Here is a 22,029-nt window from a genome sequence, read left to right as displayed (position 1 = left end):
CAGTTATGTCTGTGTCTCGGCCCTCCCTACCATCATCCTCCAACGACGGAGTGTGAATGCCCGTAAGATAGTCGGATATGACCGTGGGTGTCTTTAATTCATGGGCTTTGTAGAAGCGCTGATAATAGGATGCAAACATCTACACTATTTGCGCATCTTGTGTCTGTGTAATCCCTTGGGAGTCTACCACTTTCTATACCCAACGGGCCTCCATCTCCATCCGGCTAAGCGACTCCAGGAGTTTTCCCAACTTGTCGCCCACATCGTAGAGCCAATGCAAAGTAGCTTGGGCCTGCGCCTTAGCCTCCTGCGTAGCATGGGCCCTGTATTGGCATTGGGCATCAGTTAACTGCCTCAACACCTGCGGGTCCTGCTGTACGAGATGGTGTCGCTCTAGGATAAGAATCTGGGATTCCAGTGTGGCAAGCTCTTCCTGGGGCTTCTGTTTTTCCCAGGCTATGCGGTTCTGAGCCCTAACAGGGAGCGCTGTTTTGTAGGCTTCCCAAATTGATCCCCTGACCGTACCGATCCCACGTTTTTGGCAAAGAAGACCTTGGTATCTGCACGGAGACCCTGGAGCACCACCTTATTCTGTAGGTCCCAGGCTGATAGTCTCCGGCTCTCCCGACCGACGCGGGTCCTCTCCCCCACCCAAACATTTAGGGGCGAGTGGTCAGACAATCCCTGGGCCATGTATTCCGCCTTATGAATGTCCTGAATGGCTCCCTGGGGGAGTAACACATAATCCAATCGTGAGTGAACCCCATGTGCCCCGGAGTAGTACGAGTAGTGTCGTTCTCCTGGGTACAAGTGTCGCCATACATCCACCAGGCCCAGAGTATCTGCCAGGTTGGCTAGTTGTGTAACTGGGGGAGCGTGTGCATGAGTTCCCGAGTGGTCTAGTGTGGCGTGCATTACATCATTAAAGTCACCCCCAACGATGTGTGTCGATCCCAGTGTCCCTAGCAGGATATCCGTCACCTTGTGTAGGGTTCTGATCTGCAACCGGGGCGGTGCATAGACTGAAAGGATAGTGACCTTCCTCCTTCCCCAAGTCCCGGTCACACACACATAGGTTCCCTGAGGATTTATCCACGACCGTGTGACCCGGAAAGGTGGTGATTTTTTTATCAGAATAGCCACCTCCCTAAAACCTGAGGTATATCCCGCGTGTGCCAATACCGTGTAGGCCCCCCGTGCAATGAACCCACATTCTGTGCCCTTAAGATGGGTCTCCTGCAGGAGCATCACATCTGGATGGGAGCGGTTTATAAATGCTGACACCAGTCCCCTTTTAATTTTGTCACCCAAACCATTGACGTTCCAGGTAAGCTCTGTAAAGGGGTCAGCCTCCTGACCCATCACGTCTGATTATTATGTAGGGTTGGGCCGCATGTAGGGGGGTAATGCCATAATGCCCAGTCTGGGCGATGTGGATGAATGTGTACATTTTCGAACCTCTGTCACTGCACCTCAGCAAAAAACAATAAAAAACATAAAAACTAAAGAAACTACGTGTATCCCCTGACACCCAACCAGCCATCCCACCTCCCTCCTCCCCAGTGTCACACCCATTGCCAGGCGCTGAAGGTAGTGAATAGGGCGATAGAGGTCTGTCGCCCACCCAAGCCCAACTCACGCTACAAGTTCAAACTCCTGCAGCTATCCCAATCAAACCAATTTAAACAACCCCGAGACAACAATAGACAGGCAGGATCCGAGGACCGGAAGTTTAGAAGGGGTAAGAGTTGAGTGAGGACAGGAAAAATAAAAAAAGAGAGAAAAAGTAGGGGCTTGTAAAAGTCCAAGTCTGTGGTCAGTCCCAGCCTCTCGTCTGCGATGGAAGAGAGCACGTCGAGTACTCTGCCAGACTCACTGTCTGTTGAACTCGGTGTGGGGGAGTATCCAAGCAACAGACTCCGTCATGTTATACAGAAGTCACGGCCAGTCCCAAAGGCCCATATTCAGGAATGAGAGTCAAGGGGTCTCCCTGCGATGCCAAAGTGTCTGTCCCGGCATCTTGTTCCAGAGCCACTATGGCGGCAACCAAGGGATGTAGAGAAGGCTCGTCCTCACCGTCTTCTCCGGACATACTGTCCCGAGTGTCTGACTCTGTGCCAGGTTCAGGGTGGTCAGGGAGGCGGAGAGTGTGGGAGCCCGCCGACAGGCGAGAGTTTAGTAAACAGCCACTCAGTCGCTGGATCCTGTACGCTACCCCTTGGTGCATAGGGCGTCACCTCCTTCAGTCGGCTCCTCCGGGTACCCCTTCGACGTAGCGTTTCATGGCGGGCCGAAGGCCGCAGGCGCTCCCGGCCGCAGGTTGGCTGCGGCGTGGTGAGAGTTTCGGCCCCTGCAAGACAGGCCTTTCCTCAATCCACTGCCATGCTTCCACCGGTGTTTGGAAAAAGTGGGTCTTCCCCAGGAAAATCACTTTCAGTTTTGCTGGAAAGAGGGGCATATATTGGATTTTGCGTTCTCGGAGTTTTGCCTTCACCGAATCAAAGGGCCGCCGTTGCTTCTGAACTTCCCTGCTATAGTCCGGAAATACCATTATACGTGTGTTCTCGTGCCTGATATCTCCCATCTTCCTAGCTTCTCGAAGGATCATATCCCTGTCTAGGAAATTTAAAAAATGCACTATGACAGGGCGCGGCTGTGCCCCGAGGGGCGGTTGTGCCATCAGGACCCTATGAGCCCTTTCTATGACAAAACAGGAAGAGAAGTGATCTGTCGGGAAAGTGCGGCGGAGCAAGGTATGGAGGCATTCCATCATATTATTCCTTTCAATGCCTTCTCTAAAGCCCACAAAGCGGAGGTTATTTCGTCGTGCCCTATTTTCTGCGTCGTCAACTCGCCACTGTAGATCTTTGGTCGAGGACTGGAGGTCCGTGACGCCCCTGCGGAGATCCTGAAGTGCATCCTCTACTTTGCCCAGCTAGGTCTCCGAATCTGTGACTCTGGTCGCCAGATTTCGCAAGTCCTGCCTCAAAAGCGTCACCTCCGTGCCCACCTCACCTATCTTCCCCTCTAATGCCATCTGGGAGGACTGGATTGCCTGGAGCAGGGTGCCTGTGTCAGTACGGGCAGCCGGCCTTTCCTCCGGGGGGGGAGAGGGTGATTACCTTTGTATACCGGTCCATTTTCCCCTGTCTGGGTGGCTTAGGGTCTTTGTCTTTGCCCATATTTGCAGTTCTCCTTGACGGGGCCCGCAGAGCAGCACGCCAGGGCCAGGGACCAGTGCCTCAAAAAGTGCGAGGAGGGGGCCTGTTCTTCACCACCCTCTTGCAGCACAGTCAGGCCGCAACCGGGAGGTGTCTGTTCCTCCTAGGATATGTTGATTCTGTCCCTAAATCAGTCAGTAGTCAGACCGCCCAGCCACTACCGGGGAACAGAGGCGCTCTACAGGATCCTCCTGCGGGCTCCCAAGAGACCAAGGCACTCAGAGCCTCCGGAGATCATCAGGAACACCCTGCCATAACGGCCGGGCTGTTGGAATGGATGTTTGACTCCACCATAGGTCCCCTTGATCCCTCGTCACCAGAGCAGGGTGTGAGATGGGCAACACTACCCCGCCAGAAGCAGCAAGGGCCCAGGTCTCAGCGGGCGTGATACTCATAAGGAAGAGTGCCAACCACCTTCAGAGCAGGCCGGTGTCTATTCCCAGCCGGCGCCAGTTCCAGTTCACAGAGAGAGCGGGGAGAGCAAGGGCGAGAGAACAGTTCCCAGGAATCGAAGGGGGCGCCCCCCGTAGGCCTCAGTCCCGCAGGGATTTTCCACCTTCAGCGCTCCGCTGCAGTCTGTCACGTCTCCCTCTTCAGCGCTCCATCCTCAGGCCCCAACACCGGGCGGCGTGGATACCCTCAGCCACCCGGCTCACCTGGGGTTACTGGATGGCGCAGCGCCGTTCCGGTCTACAAATCAGGTCACAGCCTCTCAGCAACGGGACGCGCTTTCCCCGCGAGATCCGCCGACAGGGTGGCTCCTCCCCTCAGGCGCCGCTCAGCTCCGGAGCTCACTGCGGGACAGTGAAAGACAGCCCATACACCTTCACTCCACCGGGGATCTGGGAGGGGGGGAGACGCAGAGGCCGATAGTCCTCCCGAGCGGGTCTGTAGGGCCTCGCGTCTTGGAGGAGAGGCCCCGGCTCAGCTCAGAGTCGCGTCAGCGCCATTTTGGCAGTGCTGGTGCATCGACTCTCCCGGATCTAAATCAGCGGTTCCCGGGCAATATCCGTTCGATGTTTGTCCTCATGGGTAGTAAGGGTATCGGCTGCAGCAAATGGATCAAAAAAGGGAGTTTCTCCGGGCCTGTGGACTGCCGGAAATAGTGTCGGATGGTGCTTCTTGCCGGAGCTCGGCAAAAGCGTGTCTTACTCGGCCATGCTGCTAGCCACGCCCCCTTTCGCCTGCACTTTCAGTCATACCCGAGTGACAGCCGACTCCTAGTGGTAAAGGTCCTCAGGCACCATGACCAATTCAGCAACCTCTCTTAATGCTTGGAAAAAATACAAGAATTGATGAGGCCCTGTTTGTTGGAGTTAAACACAGCTACAGCCTAAATACTCTCATATGGAGCAGCTAAGCATATGAGAAAGAAAGAATTTTGTAAGATAGCCAAAAATGTTTAAATTACTCTATGACACCATCAAGCCAAGTAAAAATCCTTGTGGTGATAATTGATGAGAACCTACAGGTGAAAGCAGTTTATAGTATTTTCCCACCTGGTACGCAAAAATGTAGTGTTGATATTGTCCCACTATGCCCACAACATGTCATCCTTGGATCAGTAGTCCATTCACGGTTAGATTATGGCAATTGTCTTTGCTTGGACATCTCTAGAAAATGTCAGATTGAGTTACAAAGAGGTCAGTAACAAAGTTTTCTGTTGGCTACATTCTCCAAAAAAAGGGATCCCAAGTCAAAGGCCCACCAACAACTGCACAGGTTTTGCTCTGGAAACCAATTGACGTCAGGTTCTGCCTTATATACAGTTGTATGAGAGGGTCAGCACCAAAATACTTGAAGAACTAAATTCTTCTTTACGTTCTGTGAGAGACCTATGTTCCTCTGAAGAAAAAGCATTTATGCAAACCAAGGCTAGATTAACCTCTATAGGTGGTTGAAGCATTCCGTATGAAGGCATTAGTCCCTGGAATGCTCTCTTGGGCCAATTATGAAATGTCAATAGCATTGCAGACTTCAGATCAGTTTTAAAATCATTCTTGATTTGGGTCCATCCAGCTATACCCACAAATCTTGTACAGCGCTTACAGATGGCTACCTATAAAGTGTGTTTTACAAGTGTTTTCATCTAGCTTATTTGCATTTCATTTCATTTATCTTGATCAGTATCAAATCAATATTATGAAGATTAACAAATCCTGCACTTACAGAATGGAACAGACAAAGTCTTTGGGAAATATCTTCAATTGTGAGGTTGTCTGTGTAATAGACCTTTCAACACCAGGGTCCTATTACAGTAATTGCCCTGGCACTGCCATGGATTTTTGTGTCCCTTCTACAATAAGGGTGGAGCCTGTGCACCTGTTGCATCAGCACTACAATGAGAAGTGTGATCCCTCATTTGCCCTGATCTGTGGTCTCACTCAAATGAGGAAAAACTCTCCCATTGCCGCCCATGTACCTTATTATAAATGTGGGTGCACAGACAAACAGACCTTAGGGATTGCACCAAATAGAAGTGACAGACAGTCAATGCCCCCCCTTCAAGGCACCTCTTGAAAGAGGGCCATAGCGACTCTACCAGGTATCATTGTGCAGGCAGGTGCGGCTGGTCACTGCACCTACCCATGGGAAATGTATGTCCCTCTTTGAATTGCAGACCAGATTGCAGCATTATCAATGAAAAGTGGACTGGCACCTTCAAACAACTGATCTGCCTCTTACTAATGAACTGTTTCCAGTGCACCCATGAGACTCTGTATGGGTGGTGTTGTCAAAGAATGCTGGCTTGAACCACATATGAAGGATAGACAGTGTAATGTTGTAGTGTGAAAACTACATGATATAAGCAAAGTAGAGACTTACCCTATAGAACATGTGCTTCAGAGGGTGATGGGAGGTGGCTTCTGTTCACGTCATGAGATTGAGAATGAGATACCCTTAGATCCAGGAAAACTTGAAAAGAATATGCTATTTTTTTAGAAAATATGAAATGTGCATGTCCCGAGGCACCAAGGAATAATGCGTCGTGGGGTTACTGTGGATATTACTACTGTGTTAGAGCTCCTTGTGGTGAGAGCTCTGGAAGTCTTAATCTGTATTAGTTTATTAGGGGTTTCTCAAAATCCTCACACAATTGTTACAATTTGGGAAAGCTATAGCTGGGGCACGGAAAAGATGGGAATGATTCTAGAAAAGTTCAAATTTGCTGTAGTTGGGGAGCTCTTTTCTTGGATAACACCTACTAGAGGATATGCAGCTGAATTGTCGGACAAAAAAGACGGGGTGATGTGAATGGATTCTCTTCCAAGAGATCCTCATCAATAGTCATAAGCACTGAATATTCCTGCCCATGCGCCAGGACCCCGGAGTACATTAAAATATATATATCAAATTATATATATACAGCTCTATATAAATACATATATGTTATTTAATCACAAGCCAATGCAGCCTTCAAGAAAGGCAAGGCTAACCAATGCTTCGGTAATCTGCTTCTGCATCAATAGGCATATACTCTGTTTAAAAAAAAACGTTAGCATGTATATATATGAAGGAAAAAACTGAAGACAAAGAGGAAAGAGACACATGAGCTCTCTTTAATGAACTGTAGAAAAACAGCAATGTAATATAGCCGGCATTGTTAGCGCATAGGCTGCATTGGAACCATAACCGCATAGAAAATGAAGGCAAGTGAAAGAACAAAACTGGCACCGTGCCTTTACGGCAGTTATGACCCCCAGCTCCCATCATGCCTCAGGGGTAACAGTTAGGTCAGTTGTTCTTTCAAGCTCCTTCAGTCAGGACCCTGGAGTTTTTGGCACTGAACTGTTTGGCTTTTTTGTCAAAAAGTTTCCTCAAAATATCTGGTAGTTTCTGTTGACTTAACATCTTTCACCTGTTGAAGTACGAAGCTACCTTTTTCTGACAGAATTACTTTAATTCTCTATCGAATTATGCCTTCTCTTTTTGATTCTTGCCCCTCCTGTTGCAAAAGGAAGGCTATAACAGATTCACAATCTGTTTGCATTCACAATCTCCTGAGACCTGCCAACACTGCAAAAATCTTTCTAGGCGCACTCTCACAGAGAGAGAAAGGATTCGTCTTCATGGCCTCTCAGAGAAGAAGAAATCTACTACTTCCAGAGGAAGATCTCTATTGAGGCACAAGAAGAGGAGAACCAGATCGACTTCCAGAAGTAAGGACCCTATCTGTTTATCCTTCGGCGTACGGCTCGGCGTTGAAAAGGCCTCCAACGGCGAAGAAAACAACTTTGCGGGTTTTCCTGTCGACACTCCCACCGTCGGAGGTATTGGAACGCAGCTTGTCGTCAAAGACTACACAGGAAAAAGTGGCAGGTACGACGTCTGTCCATCGATGACATACATCGGCGTCGAATGAGCCCCCTCCGTTGCCGTCAGCCCACCGATGGTCAACTTTGAGGAGCTGGTCTCCATTGGCATTGAAACAACACTCAGCATCGAGACATCAGTCTCTGCTGGCGCTATCTCTTAGGTGGTCAACGTCAAGATGAAGCCCTCCGTTGCAGTCAACCCAGCGATGTTCAGCGTCAAGGCCTCGATCCACATTGACGTCATCTCTACAACGTTCAATATCCTGAAGACGCTCTCTGTCATCGTCTCCCCGTACGATGTGGAGGCATCGGTCTTCGCCGGCGCATCCACGCCCAACATCAAAGCACCAGTCTCCATCGACGGGCCCTCGTTAGACGTCAAAGACTAAGATCCATCCGGCGTCAAGACTCCAGTCTTTGTCAGTGACACCTCTCCCGACATCGAGAATTCCCAGCAGACGCTTCCGGCTCAAGATGTCTCGGTGGTGCAACGTTGCTCGACGTCAAGGCATTCACATCTCTCGACATTAACATACCGATCTCCATTGAACAGACGTCCTCAGTCTACCCGTTCAGTGTCGAAGGGACGCTCAGCATCAACTGGCTCGCAGTCAAGCTCACCGCAGGTGCCTCTGTCGACGGCGTGCTGTTCCATTTCTCCTTCTCCTGAGCGGCAGACACAGAGGGGGACACCGCAGACAGCGAATCCTCCAGCACAGGAAGAGAAGGGAGGACAGGGATCACCTTCCGTGCACCTATCTTCCAGATGGCTCTTACCAGTGCAACACTGGTAGAAATCTTCCACAATGCAAGTTCAACAACCTCTGGACTACTCTAGTCACTTGGTGCAGACGGTGGACCTTTCTCCTACTGCTTCTCCCAGAGGTCAACAATATGCCCGGGCAGCAACTCCATCACCACGTAGAAGGTCTTCTGCACATAGCCACCGCAAAAGATATAGATCACCTTCATGGTCCTCATATTCCATGCATTATTCAAAAAGGGACTACTCTCTAACATTAATGGACAGTCCACCTTCGGGAATCACTCCGGTGGATGATATTAATACTTTTCACGAGGTGCTGGCTATGGGAGCGCATAAGTTGAACGTTGATATGCCCACTCCTCAAACATCATCTTCTGTCATCTTTGAGACTTTGCACCAAAGGTCAGCAACAAGACCATTGCTACCTTTGGTTTCTGGGCTTCTACAACCAGTCATAGACACTTCCTCACACCGGCATCTCTCAAGACGGTCCCGGCAAGAATCTTAAAGAAGTACAAGCCCCCAAAGCAAGATTCTCTGTTTCTGAGGGTGGATCCTTCTCCGGATTCCATAATCATTGCAGCTGCAAAAAAGACGCATCCAGTGGCTTCCTTTTCAACAGTGCCTCTGGACAAAGAGAGCAGAGCCCAGGACTCTTGGAAAAGGAACGTTTGAGGCACTGCAGCTTTCTTTTTGAAGGTATCCAGCGCTTCATTCTTCTTGGATCGCTATGATAGGGCCCTGTGGGATTCTTTGGAAAGCTGCAAAGATAAGTTGCCCAAAGAGGATCGCCAAGACTTCAAGGAAGTTCTCCAGGAAGCGGGTTTGGTGGCGAACCAAATGATCAGTGCTGCAGCAGATGGGGCATTTCTGGCTGCGCATTCTTATGCGCATGACATATGTGCTAGACGATCATCCTGGCTACGGCTCACTGCACTGAGGCCAGAAGCCCAGCAGCATATTCTAAACCTACCCTTTTCCAGAAGCTCTCTCTTTGGCACCCACACGGACTATGAAATGGCCAGGATGAAGACAGAACTTGACACTCTAAAGGTGGTAGGGCTTGAAAAGAGAAAGGAGTTCCATCGCAGATACAGGCCATACGATCGCAGACCATTTCATCAGAGGGTTCGAACCCCTCAATGGTCTCAGAGGCAACAACACCAGACCAGACCACACTACGAAGGGTGTAATTCTTCCCGTGGTAGAGGTACCCCATGCCAGTCTTCCTCCACGAAGACTCCAACAAACCAATGAGCAGTCGCTTCCCCCGTCACCGTTACCCACTCCAGTGGGGGGTGGGGGGGAGTATCACCTATCATGTACTCAAGAGATCAATGGGTACTGAGTAGGTTGCAGAATGGGTACTCTATACAGTTTCTCTATCCACCTCTGGTGATTTCTCCAGTAAAAACCACATGCCACCAGCTGCAACTACTGCAGAAAGAAGTATCCACTCTCTTACAAAAATCTGCCATAGAGGACGTTCCCCCTCTCAACGAGGGAAAGGGGTTTATTACGTTATTCAAGGTACTTTCTGGTACGACAGAAAGTTCACAAAGCAGAGTTCACACCTATATTAGACCTTCGCATTCTGAACAAGTCCATTCGAAGAGAACATTTTTGCATGCTGGCTCTCCATCAAACATATCCTAACTTCCATCAAGGAGACTGGATGTGCTTGATAGATCTGCAGGATGCTTATTTCCATGTACCAGTCACCTTACACCACTGGAAGTTACTGCGCTTCATGGTAGGGACCAAACACTACCAGTACAAAGTCCTCCCTTTTAGATTGAATTCGGCCCCTCAAAGGTTTACCAAATGCATGGGAGTAGTAGTGGCTGCTCTACACCACCAGGGACTGTTCATTTACCCGTACCTCAACGACTGGCTACTGAAGATGTATTCTCCTCAGTGCGTGAAGAACCACTACCAGATCTGTCTAACCTTGTTACAGCGGCTGGGCCTTCACGTCAACTTGGCACAGTCAGCTTGTCATCCTACTCAAAGAATACACTATCTGGGTGTGACACTAGACTCCAATGCAGCAAGTGTGTCCTTCATAGGAGAGACTATCATCTGTCACTCTGAAGTGCAGTCGGCTTCTTCGCTCTCTTCATCCTTTGGTCTGGCAAGTTGTCTCACTCCTGCGGTCAATGGCATCTTGCATCTTCCTAGTTCCCAAAGCCAGACTGAGGATGCAACCTTTGAAACAGGATCTGGAGGACAAATGGGATACAGCGAACGGCTCGATGGGACGACATGATCCTCCTTTACCAGGCAGTGAAATCCTCCATCCCATGGTGGACTCATCGAAAAAAATCTCTTGGTGGAAGTTCCTTTCCATCGGACCCCTCCAACGCAATCACTGATCACGGATGCTTCCCTCCAAGGTTGGGGAGCCCACATGGGTCCTCTTCAAACTCAAGGTCTATGGTCGACTAAAGAGCGGACATATTACATCCATATGCTGGAGCTATGGGCCGTGCATCTAGCCCTCAAGGCTTTCTGCCCCTCCATCCAGACCAGCTCCATATTAGTCGAGACGGGCAACATGACTTTGATGAGGATACCCCTGGAAGAGAACTAGGATTAAAGGTAAGTAACTTATCCAGCACATCCAAAACCCTGCCTTCTGTGTGCTTAATTAGATGTGCCCCTTAGTATTGAAGATGAAATATAGAGGAGAAAATATTTAAGCAAAAATATCGAAAGGTAATTTCTATACCTAAATCCACGTACATGTACCTTGACAATATATATATCTTCAAGGTACGTAGATGTGGCGTTAGTAACAGTAACTTTATACTCTATATGCACTTACCTCTCGATATTTTAGTCTTCGATATTAGTCCACGTTATTCTTGTATCATGATATTCATATCATCTATGTTCAGCAGTACAATACCAATTTAGTATGATGATTTGGTGGTTCTATGTTTCTCTCTACTTCAATGCAAGCTGTGATCTTTTTTATGTAAACCTCTTCTGTGAACACAGGGTGGGTTGCAGAACGGGGTTCGGAAGAAATCCCTTATCTGTTTTCTAATGGAGAATAGATTTACTAGGAACTTGTTCATTCAACATAAAATGTTAGATGGTCTCTATACTATTTGGTGTCACAGTTGCATACTGATGTAAATCTAGGTACATCCTTGTTGTAGGGTGTTGTGGTGGGCCCGTATTTCTGAATCTGACAACGAAGCAGAATAATTTATCAGATGGTGAGTTCAAAACTGGGGTGTGACCATGTTCTTCCAAAGGGTACTAGGACAAGGGTAGGGAATGCAATCACCTGAAGTGGCATTTAATTTGGTCTCAAGCCTTTAGTTACTCTTTCTTGGTGAACAAGTTTCTGGAAATTTCTTAAGCACCCCTGTGTCCCTCAAATGATGAAGAGAGAGAATTATTGTAATGCAAGGGTTCATTGCAGAAAAATTAGATCAATGAGAGTCGAGGCTTGTACTCTCATTCTTTCCCTGATCCTTGAGGCAATAGAGTCCCTCCTTTACCTTCTAAGCCATAGGTCCTAAACTGGCTTGCTCACAAAAGATGTGTTTGAGGACTTTTTTGAGTACTCTCGTTTTCTAGCCACAGAATGATTACCCGGTAGAAGACTCGCACAACTGCACAATGATCTGAAATGTGTTCTGCAGGAGAAGGCCCAAACACCTACCGTTTCTGTGTTTTGTAATAGGAATTCAACCGAGAAGCCACAGAGCTTATCCTGTGGATGGAAGAAAAGTATAAAATTGCAGAAGATGAATCCTATCGTGATCCGACCAACATCCTTCGCAAACTCAAGTGGCACGAGGCAGCAGAGAAAGAGATGAAGGCAAACGAAGTCCATTTTGAACAGCTTAAAAATGTAAGCATTCTTCCTTGTCTAATGCATCTTTTGAGTGAACAGCAGGAAATGAACTGGAGGCAATCTTACACTGAATATTCCATTGCACTTTTACTAGTTTCGGAGAGGCCGTGGACTAAAGTGCCATGTGTTATAAATTCCCACATTTGTGATTAACACTGTTATGATTTGCCAAACCATCTTTCATTTTGTTCCGACAGCAAATGGAGGATATTGGTTCTAGGTACTGGTTAGAGAATAGAAAAGCTAAATTCTCACCCTAGGTGGATTTCTGAGATTATCTCAGACATTTAGACAGGTTGGATTGTGGAATGAAGACGCATGTCATAGAATTGGAGGTAACTACAGACCTATCCATACATCAAGCTGCATGTCTTCAGTGATATAAGTTCCATTAGGGATTAACTGCTTAAATGAAAGTCCTAGCGATTTTGTAAGTACACTACCCTGTGTGATGCAATTATAGAACACACCTCACTCTCCCCGCCAGATTTCCACCAGAATATGGAGGAACAAATATAATGGGTCCAAAATATTGAAGATTAACTATTGGGAACTAAACTGTAGTGAAGGTAAGTGTGCACAGTTAAGTGTAGGTTTGTTATAGTTAACTTCACGTACATATACCTTGATGATCTTCATGGAATGTAGTTATGGAGTCAAAAAAGTACATCTATATTTACCTATTTATACTTACCTTCATAATATTTTGGTTCTCTGTATTTAGGCCCACCATACTTTTTGTCGCTATTTTGACGTACAGTCATTTCTCTCCACCTCTAGATTAACAGTGCATTTAGGAATAAACCTTAACCACTGCCTGAGTGCAAGGTGGGATGAAAGGAGAGAGGCCATTTCTCACTAATTATTTGAAGGCTAAGTTCTTGTGAACCCTGACACCTTGCAATAAGGAAAAGTCCTTATTGCAGTACAACCCATGGAACAGAAATCACAAACAGAAATACACATGAATTACTGTAGTACCTTCACTTCAGTGTCTGACTTAAAAGTAATATAGCCGCCATGAACAAGCAAACCACACACAGATGTGTTGGTAAAAACACGTGTCTCTGCCCTGGCATTTAAAGCTTCCAGTTTTATTGCAGTCCAAAACACTCCTTCCTGTGCTGTCAGCATGAACTCAGTAACTCTTTAGTAAATCAGTGTCTAAGTTTTGGCTTTGATGCCAATGCATAACAGTAGTTTAGACTGTCCTAGATATTCACTGACACGTTTGGCCTAGGCATGGATATACTATTGCATGTCATTGTGTGTATTGGGTGGTTGTAATGTCCATTGGATGACCCATGCTCTTTTGTAATGTATGTGTACTATCTGCATTGATATACCATACTTCTCTTCCAGGGGATCCTCATCAATAGTCATAAGCACTGAATATTCCCGCCCATGTGCGGGGACCCCGGAAATAATAAAATTATATATGTAAAAAACATACATATATACAGCTCTGTATATGTATAAACATATATCATTTTTTCCAAGCAAATGCAGCTCCCATAAAAGGCTAGGCAATGTAAATATACACATCCAATAACACACATATATCTATATATATGTATAAAGGTATAACAATACACCCAAATCTCTTTTTTTTTTTTTTTTTTTAATGAGGTAAACACTCATGAGAAAGCAAAAAATAAAGAGAACAAACTGTGGAAAAACACAGATGTATAACACATTGCCAGCCTGCAGGCTGCATTGCAATACAATACCATAGAGACTAAAAAGCCCTGTACAGGTAAAAACTGGCACCGTGCCTTTAAGGCAGCCCTGACTTCCATATCCCATCATGCCTCAGGGGTGACAGTTAGGTCAGTTGTTCTTTCCGGCTCCTTCAGTCAGGACCCTGGAATTCAGCTCTCTTCTTTTTTGACTCTTTAGTCAAAAATTATAACAACTTTAAGATTTTTTTTGGACTTCTTCTTACAATTTCTGTGAGGAAGTCAGTATCCTGTGTTTTTCTGACTGATTTTTCAACCATTTTGTCAGAAAAATGCCTTCTTTATTTGTTCCATGCCCATCTTGTGGAAAAAAGAAGGCTGCGTCAGACACACATGAGGTGTGTATCATCTGTCTGCCGGACTCTCACTCTCCAGCAACATGTCGTCATTGTGAAGACCTTTCCAAAAGGACTTTAAAGGAGAGGGAGAGGATTAGGCTGTATGGCCTAGCAGAACGGTCGACGTCGAAGCAGTTGGTCCCTGTTTGCTCTCCATCGACGTCGGGCTCGGCGTCGAAGACTCCAGCGGCGGGATCGTCGCTGAGAGGTGAGGAGTCAAGGGGAAGTCATGCTGCAAAGAGAAAATCGACGTCGACTTTATATTCAGCGTCGAAGAGGATGCGTTCGACGTCGACGGCGTCTAAAAGCTCGGCGTCGAGGACTCGGCGCCATAGTTCAACGTCGAAGAAGCATCTGTCGACGTCGAGAGAAGATCGATCGACGTCTGCACAGAGATATCGTTCGTCGTCGAAAGAAAGACATCGTTCGACGTCGAGGTCGGCGAGACATCATTCGACGTCGCGAGAAGAACGTAGACGATCTCCACAGTCGACGTCGAGACCAAGATCGCCGTCAAGATCAAGATCGCCGTCGAGGAAACATCGTTCGACGGCGAGGAGGCTTTCGACGTCGTCGGAGCTTTCGACGTCGAGACAGAAGTCTCCGTCAGGAGTGACGTCGAGGCAGACGCCTCCGTCAGGGCCGACGTCGAGGCAGGAGCCTCCGTCGGAGTCGACGTCGAGGCAGGAGCCTCCGTCGGAGTCGACGTCGAGGCAGAGGCCTCCGTCGGAGTCGACGTCGAGGCAGAGGCCTCCGTCGGAGTCGACGTTGAGGCAGGTGCCTCCGTCCTCACAGGTCTCCAAAGCTTTGGTGAGGTACATGAAGCCTCCGTCGAAGGTAATCTCGACGTCGAGACAGGAAGCTCGGAGCCTCGAAGATTCGAGTCAAAGATCTCCGGTGATAGGCTTATCACCGTCGAGGCAGCCCTCTGTTGAGGGTACGCAGGAGGTTTCACATATTCGCCTCACAATTCGACCAGTCTCAAGGCGAAAATCTCCTCATAGACTGATATATACAGCTCCGGAGTCACCGCGTATCATTTCTATCTCGCCTTCAGGATCAGAGGGCTCAGGTTCAAGGTCAGCATCACCAGAGCTTGTACATCAATCTCCAGTTCCTGCAAGAGAAAGTTCGCAGGAGGAGGACAATGCTGTGCCTCAAAGTCCCGTAAGGGAGATGCCTCAGGACCCTGCTATGACAGACACAATAAAGGCATCGCTAACAAGAATAAGGGGCGTGGTATTCCCAGCGACACCGATCAGACCAAGATCTCGAGAAAGAGAATCCCGAAGTCACTCTCGAGCACCAAGAAGGCGATCCAGGTCTGCCTCCCTCAGAAGAGAGTCGACCAGATCAGAGAGAAGGCGCCGTAGGACCCCTTCTACCTCCCCTTCTTCCAGATCATCCAAAAGGGATTATTCACCGACACTCTCGGAGACGCCACCCTCTCGGGTATCTCCGGTAGATGACATTTCTACATTTCAAGAAGTGTTGTGTAGAGGAGCTACAAAATTAAGTATCCCTATGCCGGTTCAGGAGACCACCACATCCATAATTTTTGAAACTCTTCATGAGCGCACAGTGACACGCCCGTTGTTGCCATTAGTCCCCGGTTTGCTACAACCGGTAATGGATATCTTTCTCACGCCAGCAACCACCAAAACGGCGCCGGCGAGAATTCTAAAAAAGTACCGTCCAGCTCCGGAGGATCCGCTATTCCTTAAAACAGATCCTCCACCGGACTCTGTCATCACCGCCGCTGCCAGAAAGACGCATGCAGTAGCTGGCTCTTCAACGGTGCCACCAGATAAGGACAGTAAAACGCAAGACTCCTGGGGGAGGAAAGTTTGCGGCTCAGCATCCTCAAGCTTGAAGGTGGCAAGTGCCTCGGCTCTTCTGGGGCGCTATGATAGGTCACTATGGGACTCTCTTCAGAGGTTCGTTGAAAAAGTTCCATCAGAGGACAGACGGGACTTTGAAGAGATTTTGCATGAGGGGAGTCTAGTCTCTAACCAGATCATAAGTGCAGCGGCGGATGGGGCAACACTGGCAGCGCATGAATATGCACATGGAGTCACAGCCAGAAGATCATCCTGGCTTAGATTGACGGCCCTGAAACCGGAAGCGCAGGCAAGAATTTTAAATCTGCCTTTCTCCGGTAGTTCTCTTTTTGGGTCCCATGCAGACGAGGAAATGGCCCGTATGAAAGCAGAGCTGGAGACCATGAAAGCAGTCGGGCTTGAAAAGAGGAAAGAGTTTCGACGCCGCAAGGGAAATGACAGGCGCAATTACCAACAGAGGGTTCAAACCCCTCATTGGCAAAAGAACCAGGACCAGCAAGGTCAAAAGAAACAGCAATACCAGTCCCGCAAGCCATCCAGGGGACGAGGTAACAACAGGCAGTCTAATGCTGGAAACAAAGCACCGGGGAAGCAATGAGAAACCGCTTCCTCCGATGCTGTCCACCGCTCCGGTGGGAGGAAGTGTTGCGCATCATCTTCCAGAGTGGCAGACAATCACAAAGGACAAGTGGGTACTCAATATACTGCGTCATGGGTACTCGCTTCGTTTCAAAAGTCACCCCCCATCGATTCCTCCTATCAAGTCATCCCAGCATCTAAAGCAGCTCAGAGAGGAGGTAGCGACGCTACTACTCAAATCTGCAATAGAGAAAGTGCCCATAAACCAGAGAGGAAAGGGAGTTTACTCCAGATATTTTCTCATCCAAAAGAGGAGTGTGAAGGCGGAGTTCAGACCCATTTTAGACCTACGGATACTGAACAAGCACATAAGAAAGGAAAAATTTCGCATGCTGGCGCTCCACCAAATATATCCTCTTCTCCGGATGGGCGATTGGATGTGTTCACTGGACCTTCAGGATGCATATTTCCATATTCCCATCCTAAGGAATCATCGAAAATTTCTCAGGTTTGTGGTAGGCAACGCTCACTATCAGTTCAAAGTCCTCCCATTTGGCCTGAAGTCAGCTCCTCGAGTATTCACAAAATGCGTGGCAGTAGTAGCGGCTGCTCTGAGGCGCGCAGGAGTCTTCGTCTATCCCTACCTAGACGACTGGCTAATAAAGGGCTCATCGCCACAGAATGTGCGGACACAGCTGTCGCTATGCCTGAACTTATGTCGCAGGTTGGGTCTCAGAGTGAATGTCAAAAAGTCCAATTTTTCACCAACGCAGAGAATACACTACCTGGGTGCAACTATAGACTCCGTAGTAGGAAAAGTGTTTCCTTCGGAGGAAAGACAGTCATCCATTATGCTAAAAGGCAGACAGATTATGACCAGCAATCTGTCGTCGGCAAGGCAAATCTCATCTCTGCTAGGGGCCATGGCATCCTGCATCTTCCTAGTGCCCAATGCCAGGCTAAGGATGCGTCCTCTCCAGCAAGATCTCGAGGACAAATGGGATCAAAGGAACTCTCTGTGGGAAGAAAAGGTTTGCCTCTCCTCTGCAGCCAAACAGTCAATCAAGTGGTGGCTGAAGCCAAGGAATCTGCAAGTGGGGATTCTTTTCCATCAAGAGCCCCCAACTCAGACCTTAATCACCGACGCATCCCTTCAGGGATGGGGTGCGCATTTTGGGACTCTGCAAACTCAAGGACGGTGGTCCAGCAGCGAACAGTTGTACCACATCAACATGCTGGAGCTCAGGGCGGTCCACCTAGCCCTCAAAGCGTTCCTACCTGCGATAACGATGAGTACCATTCTAGTACAGACGGACAATACCACCACAATGTACTACCTGAACAAGCAGGGGGGTACTCGATCCAGAACGCTCTCGCTGGAAGCTCAGTCCCTGTGGCACTGGATCCTAGCAAGGAACATCTCATTGAAAGCGGTGCACCTACCAGGAGAACTCAACGTGCAAGCAGACTTGCTCAGTCGGCATTTTCAAGAGCCAGAGGACTGGGTAATCAACGACGAAGTGTTAGAAGACATCTTCGGGGAATGGGGGCGCCCGCAAGTGGACCTCTTCGCGGACGAGCAAAACACAAAATGCCGAGGCTTCGCCTCAAGATACCATCGACCAGGATCCCTAGGGAATGCCCTTTTGATCAATTGGTCAATGACATTGGCTTTGATGCCAATGCATAACAGTAGTTTAGACTGTCCTAGATATTCACTGACACGTTTGGCCTAGGCATGGATATACTATTGCATGTCATTGTGTGTATTGGGTGGTTGTAATGTCCATTGGATGACCCATGCTCTTTTGTAATGTATGTGTACTATCTGCATTGATATACCATACTTGCATAGCGGTTCAGACATTGCAAATTCTGTTTATAGCAGTGGTCATTAAACTTTTTAATGCGACGTTGTGAGAAAGTGGCTCTGTATATACTGTTCCTTAATAGGTACAGGGTGTACAGAGTCCACGGTCCCCCAGGGTTTGACAGAGGTTAAAGTTAGATATAACCTTACTCTCTAAAGTGGTAGCTTGGTCGAGCAGTAAGGCAGTATCAGAGGACAGTGTAAAGCATTTGTTGTACACACTCAGTCCTCAAATGGTCTCACACACTCAATAACTGAACTCTAGGCCAATGGTTTATATATATATATAAATATATGCTTGTTTTATTTTAGAACCAACACTTGGATTTAAAATATACTTTCTCAGCATGAGATGTTTCATATAAATACTTTTGCAATATGCAATTGACTTTTGTAAACAGTTACAAGTGGTTGCAGTATGCAACTCTATTTTTAAACACAACAATGCATTGAGCTCAATGGTAAATTCAAGTTATTTGCAACAGATTACTTTTTAGATTACTTTTGGAATTCCAGGACTGGATCCTAGATTTAGTCCTGGGTCAGTACTCAGAATCAAGTGATGAAAGTCGACTTAATTACTGTAATGATTTTTAAACAATATTTAGCTATTTTAAAAGTTGACACAAAATATTTCAAAGAAAACTGTCAATGATTCCCTATGGAAGAAAATTCAGGTTGCAGGTACAGTATGTTCTCGTTACTTTTGTAATCCAGTAGTGGGTGCCTAGACTCAGTACTGGGACCTTTATCCAAAGCAGGTAAGTAATTACGTTTCCAGATATTATACGATTTTTGAAGAATATTTAAAGATTGCAGAAATCGACACTTAGAAGAAATTTCACAGAAAAACAGTCAATGGTTTCCTATGGAAGAAAATTGGGTTAAGGGTAAGTACAGTTATAAGTATTTTTCAGAGTCAGTGCTGGGCACCAAGATCCAGCACTGGGAGCTCACCTAAGAGCAGGTGAGTAATTTCGTTTTCGTTACTCGGCTGATTTTTGGTGAATATTTTAAGATTTGAAAAGTCCACACTTAGAAGAAATTTCAGGAAAAAGCCAGTCAATGTTACCCTATGAGGAAAATAGAGTTAGCGGTTTAAGGGTAAGTACTCGACTGGTAGAGTTGAGGTTCTGGGCATAGACTCAGGGGTCCCCCAGGGTCAGGTAGGTACAGTTGGTTCACCCTCAGCGGCTCTAGGGCGGCCGGGTGCAGAGAGAGTTAGGCCCAATGTTATCCTATAAGGGATAGGGGGGCTTTGGTTGGTGGCTGCTGACTGGCAAGCCACGAGGCTGTGGGAGCTGGGCTCCTGGTCACTTACTCAGGGCAAGTGGGGAAGTAGGTAAGTGTAGAGTTTTTACTGCCAGGGCCACTCGGGCGGCTGGGTGCAGAGTGCTTTTGAGCCTTCGGGCGCTCAATTGATTTCAACGGGAAATCTCCGGTTTAGAAAAAGACTGCAGGCTCGGGGACGAGGACTCTTCAGGTGCCACCACCACTTCGAGAGGTAAGTTGGGTAGTTGGAGGATAGGTAGGTACCCCGGGATTGGGCACAGGGGGCCGCGGGGCGCCGCGTGCAGGGGTGCCTTTTGGTGTCGGGAAATCTGTTGTTCTGAGGCTGCAGGCTCCTTCAGGAGTGTCGAGGGAGGTCCTTGGGTGCCGGACTCGGGGTCACAGTCGCCGTGGGGTCGTCCTCGGGGTCTTTGTTCACTCCGGCACTGGCCAGGCTTGGCTGGTGCAGAGTGTGCTGGGTTCGCGGTTCCGGGCTGCTGCCAGGGATTAGAGGTAGGTTTAGAGTAGAGCCTCTACTCATGGGAGTCCCAGGGGCTTAGAGCCAAAAGGTAGCCAGGTCCTCCGGGGTTGGTGAGGTTGCTGGCCACAAGAGATGCCGGGTTGGAGCAGGAGCAGGTTCGAGGGTCGACAGGCCAGTAGGGCTGGGGCCAAAGCAGTTGGTGTCTTCCTCTTTTCAGCAGCTGCAGGGCAGGTCTTCTTTCTTCTTGCTCTTTGTAGTTTTGAATCTGGAATCTGGGGAAGGAAGGTTCAGGGTGCCCCTAAATACTAGATTTAGGGGCGTTACAGGTAGGTGAAGGGCAGGGACCAATGGGTCCCTGTCCTGGGGTGGGTACACTCCCTATCCTGCCTCTCTCCTGTGGGAGGGGGGCAGTAGCCTAATCCTGATAGGGTAGGGCTCCCCATCTTCAAGATGGCGAGAGCCCGGAGATGTGCTTCACCTCGCCTCCCCCACCTAAGGGGTGGGGTTGGCAGGCTGGCACATCCCCTGTCCTTATTTGGGGTTTCCGGCCAAAGCTTCCCGCCAGAGTGGGGGGTTGCAGGGGCCTGGGGAAGCTCACAGAGGCTGCATGCCTTTGAAGCTTCCCCCTGAGATTTAGCACCTCGCCCAGGATGTGCATTGTTGCATGACCAGGAGAGCAGGGGCTCTCCTACCCAGGGGTCCAGCAACATGTCTGCTGGGTGGCAGCCTAGGCAGCCTCAGAGCAGACGTGGATTGTAGGTTAGGTTTAAGGGGGCACCTCTAAGATGCCCTCTGGGGTGCTGGGTACATTAAATCCCACACTGACATCAGTGTGGGTTTCATGTGCTGAGAAGTTTGATACCAAACTTCTCAGTCTTTAGTGTTGCCATTATGGTGCTGTGGAGCTCGTGTTTGACGAGCTCTCAGCACCATGTACTCTTAAATGGCAGCACTGCACTTACAGTGCTCAGGAATGGACCTGGGCACTGTAGGGGCACAGGGCTCCTGCTCCTGTGCCCACACCATTGGCATAAGGCACCCAGCTAGAGGGGTGACTGATGTATGCCACGGCAGTGTAGGTGATGGGCATGGCACACAGGGATGTGTGCCATGTCGACTTTGTTTTTGTCTTGCACCCAAACACTCAGCCTGCAAAGGCAATGTGTGTGTGTAGGGGTACAGGGCCTCTAAGGGTGGCACAAGGAGTACTGCAGCCCTTAGAGGCCTTCCCTGGTCACAAGGCCCTGGGTAACATTTACCAGGGGCTGACATGTGGCCAGGGTTAGCCAATTTGGGTTTGGTTTGTTTTAGGGAAGGAACATAGGCCCTGGGCACCTGGTTGGCAGGAGTCCAGGGCACACTCAGTCAAAGTACATTCAGCAATTCAGCAAAAAGTGGGGGCATACCATGCAAGAAAGATGGCACTTTCTCACACAACCCCCCCCCAAACGAAAGGTGATGAGACTAACCTTGCCCTATGAGTCTTCATTGTCTAAGTGGAAGAACCTGGAAAGTCCATCTGCATTGGCATGGGCAGTCCCTGGTCTGTGTTCCACTTCAAAGTCCATTCCCTGTAGGGAGATGGACCACCTTAGTAGTTTTGGATTTTCCCCTTTCATCTGCATTAACCATCTGAGAAGTCTGTGGTCAGTTTGAACCAGGTAGTGAGTACCAAACAGGTATGGCCTCAACTTCTTCAGGGATCAAACCACAGCAAAGGCCTCCCTCTCAATGG

The 22,029-nt window shown here is 48.4% G+C and overlaps 1 protein-coding gene across 1 annotated transcript in view; it reads left to right on the top strand.

Moving 5' to 3' along the window:
• SPTBN5 (spectrin beta, non-erythrocytic 5) overlaps window positions 1-22,029 on the top strand; it is a 1,776,766-nt gene that overhangs the window by 385,617 nt on the left and 1,369,120 nt on the right. The window contains exon 23 of the mRNA XM_085627084.1: window positions 12,004-12,174. Coding sequence (XP_085483210.1) covers window positions 12,004-12,174 — 171 coding nt within the window. The remainder of the gene's footprint in view (window positions 1-12,003; window positions 12,175-22,029) is intronic.

Source organism: Triturus cristatus, chromosome 9 (assembly GCF_964204655.1).
Source record: "Triturus cristatus chromosome 9, aTriCri1.1, whole genome shotgun sequence".
Taxonomy (NCBI): domain Eukaryota; kingdom Metazoa; phylum Chordata; class Amphibia; order Caudata; family Salamandridae; genus Triturus; species Triturus cristatus.
The sequence above is the reverse complement of the archived record's forward strand: the minus strand, read 5'-3'. Positions and strand labels throughout refer to the sequence as shown.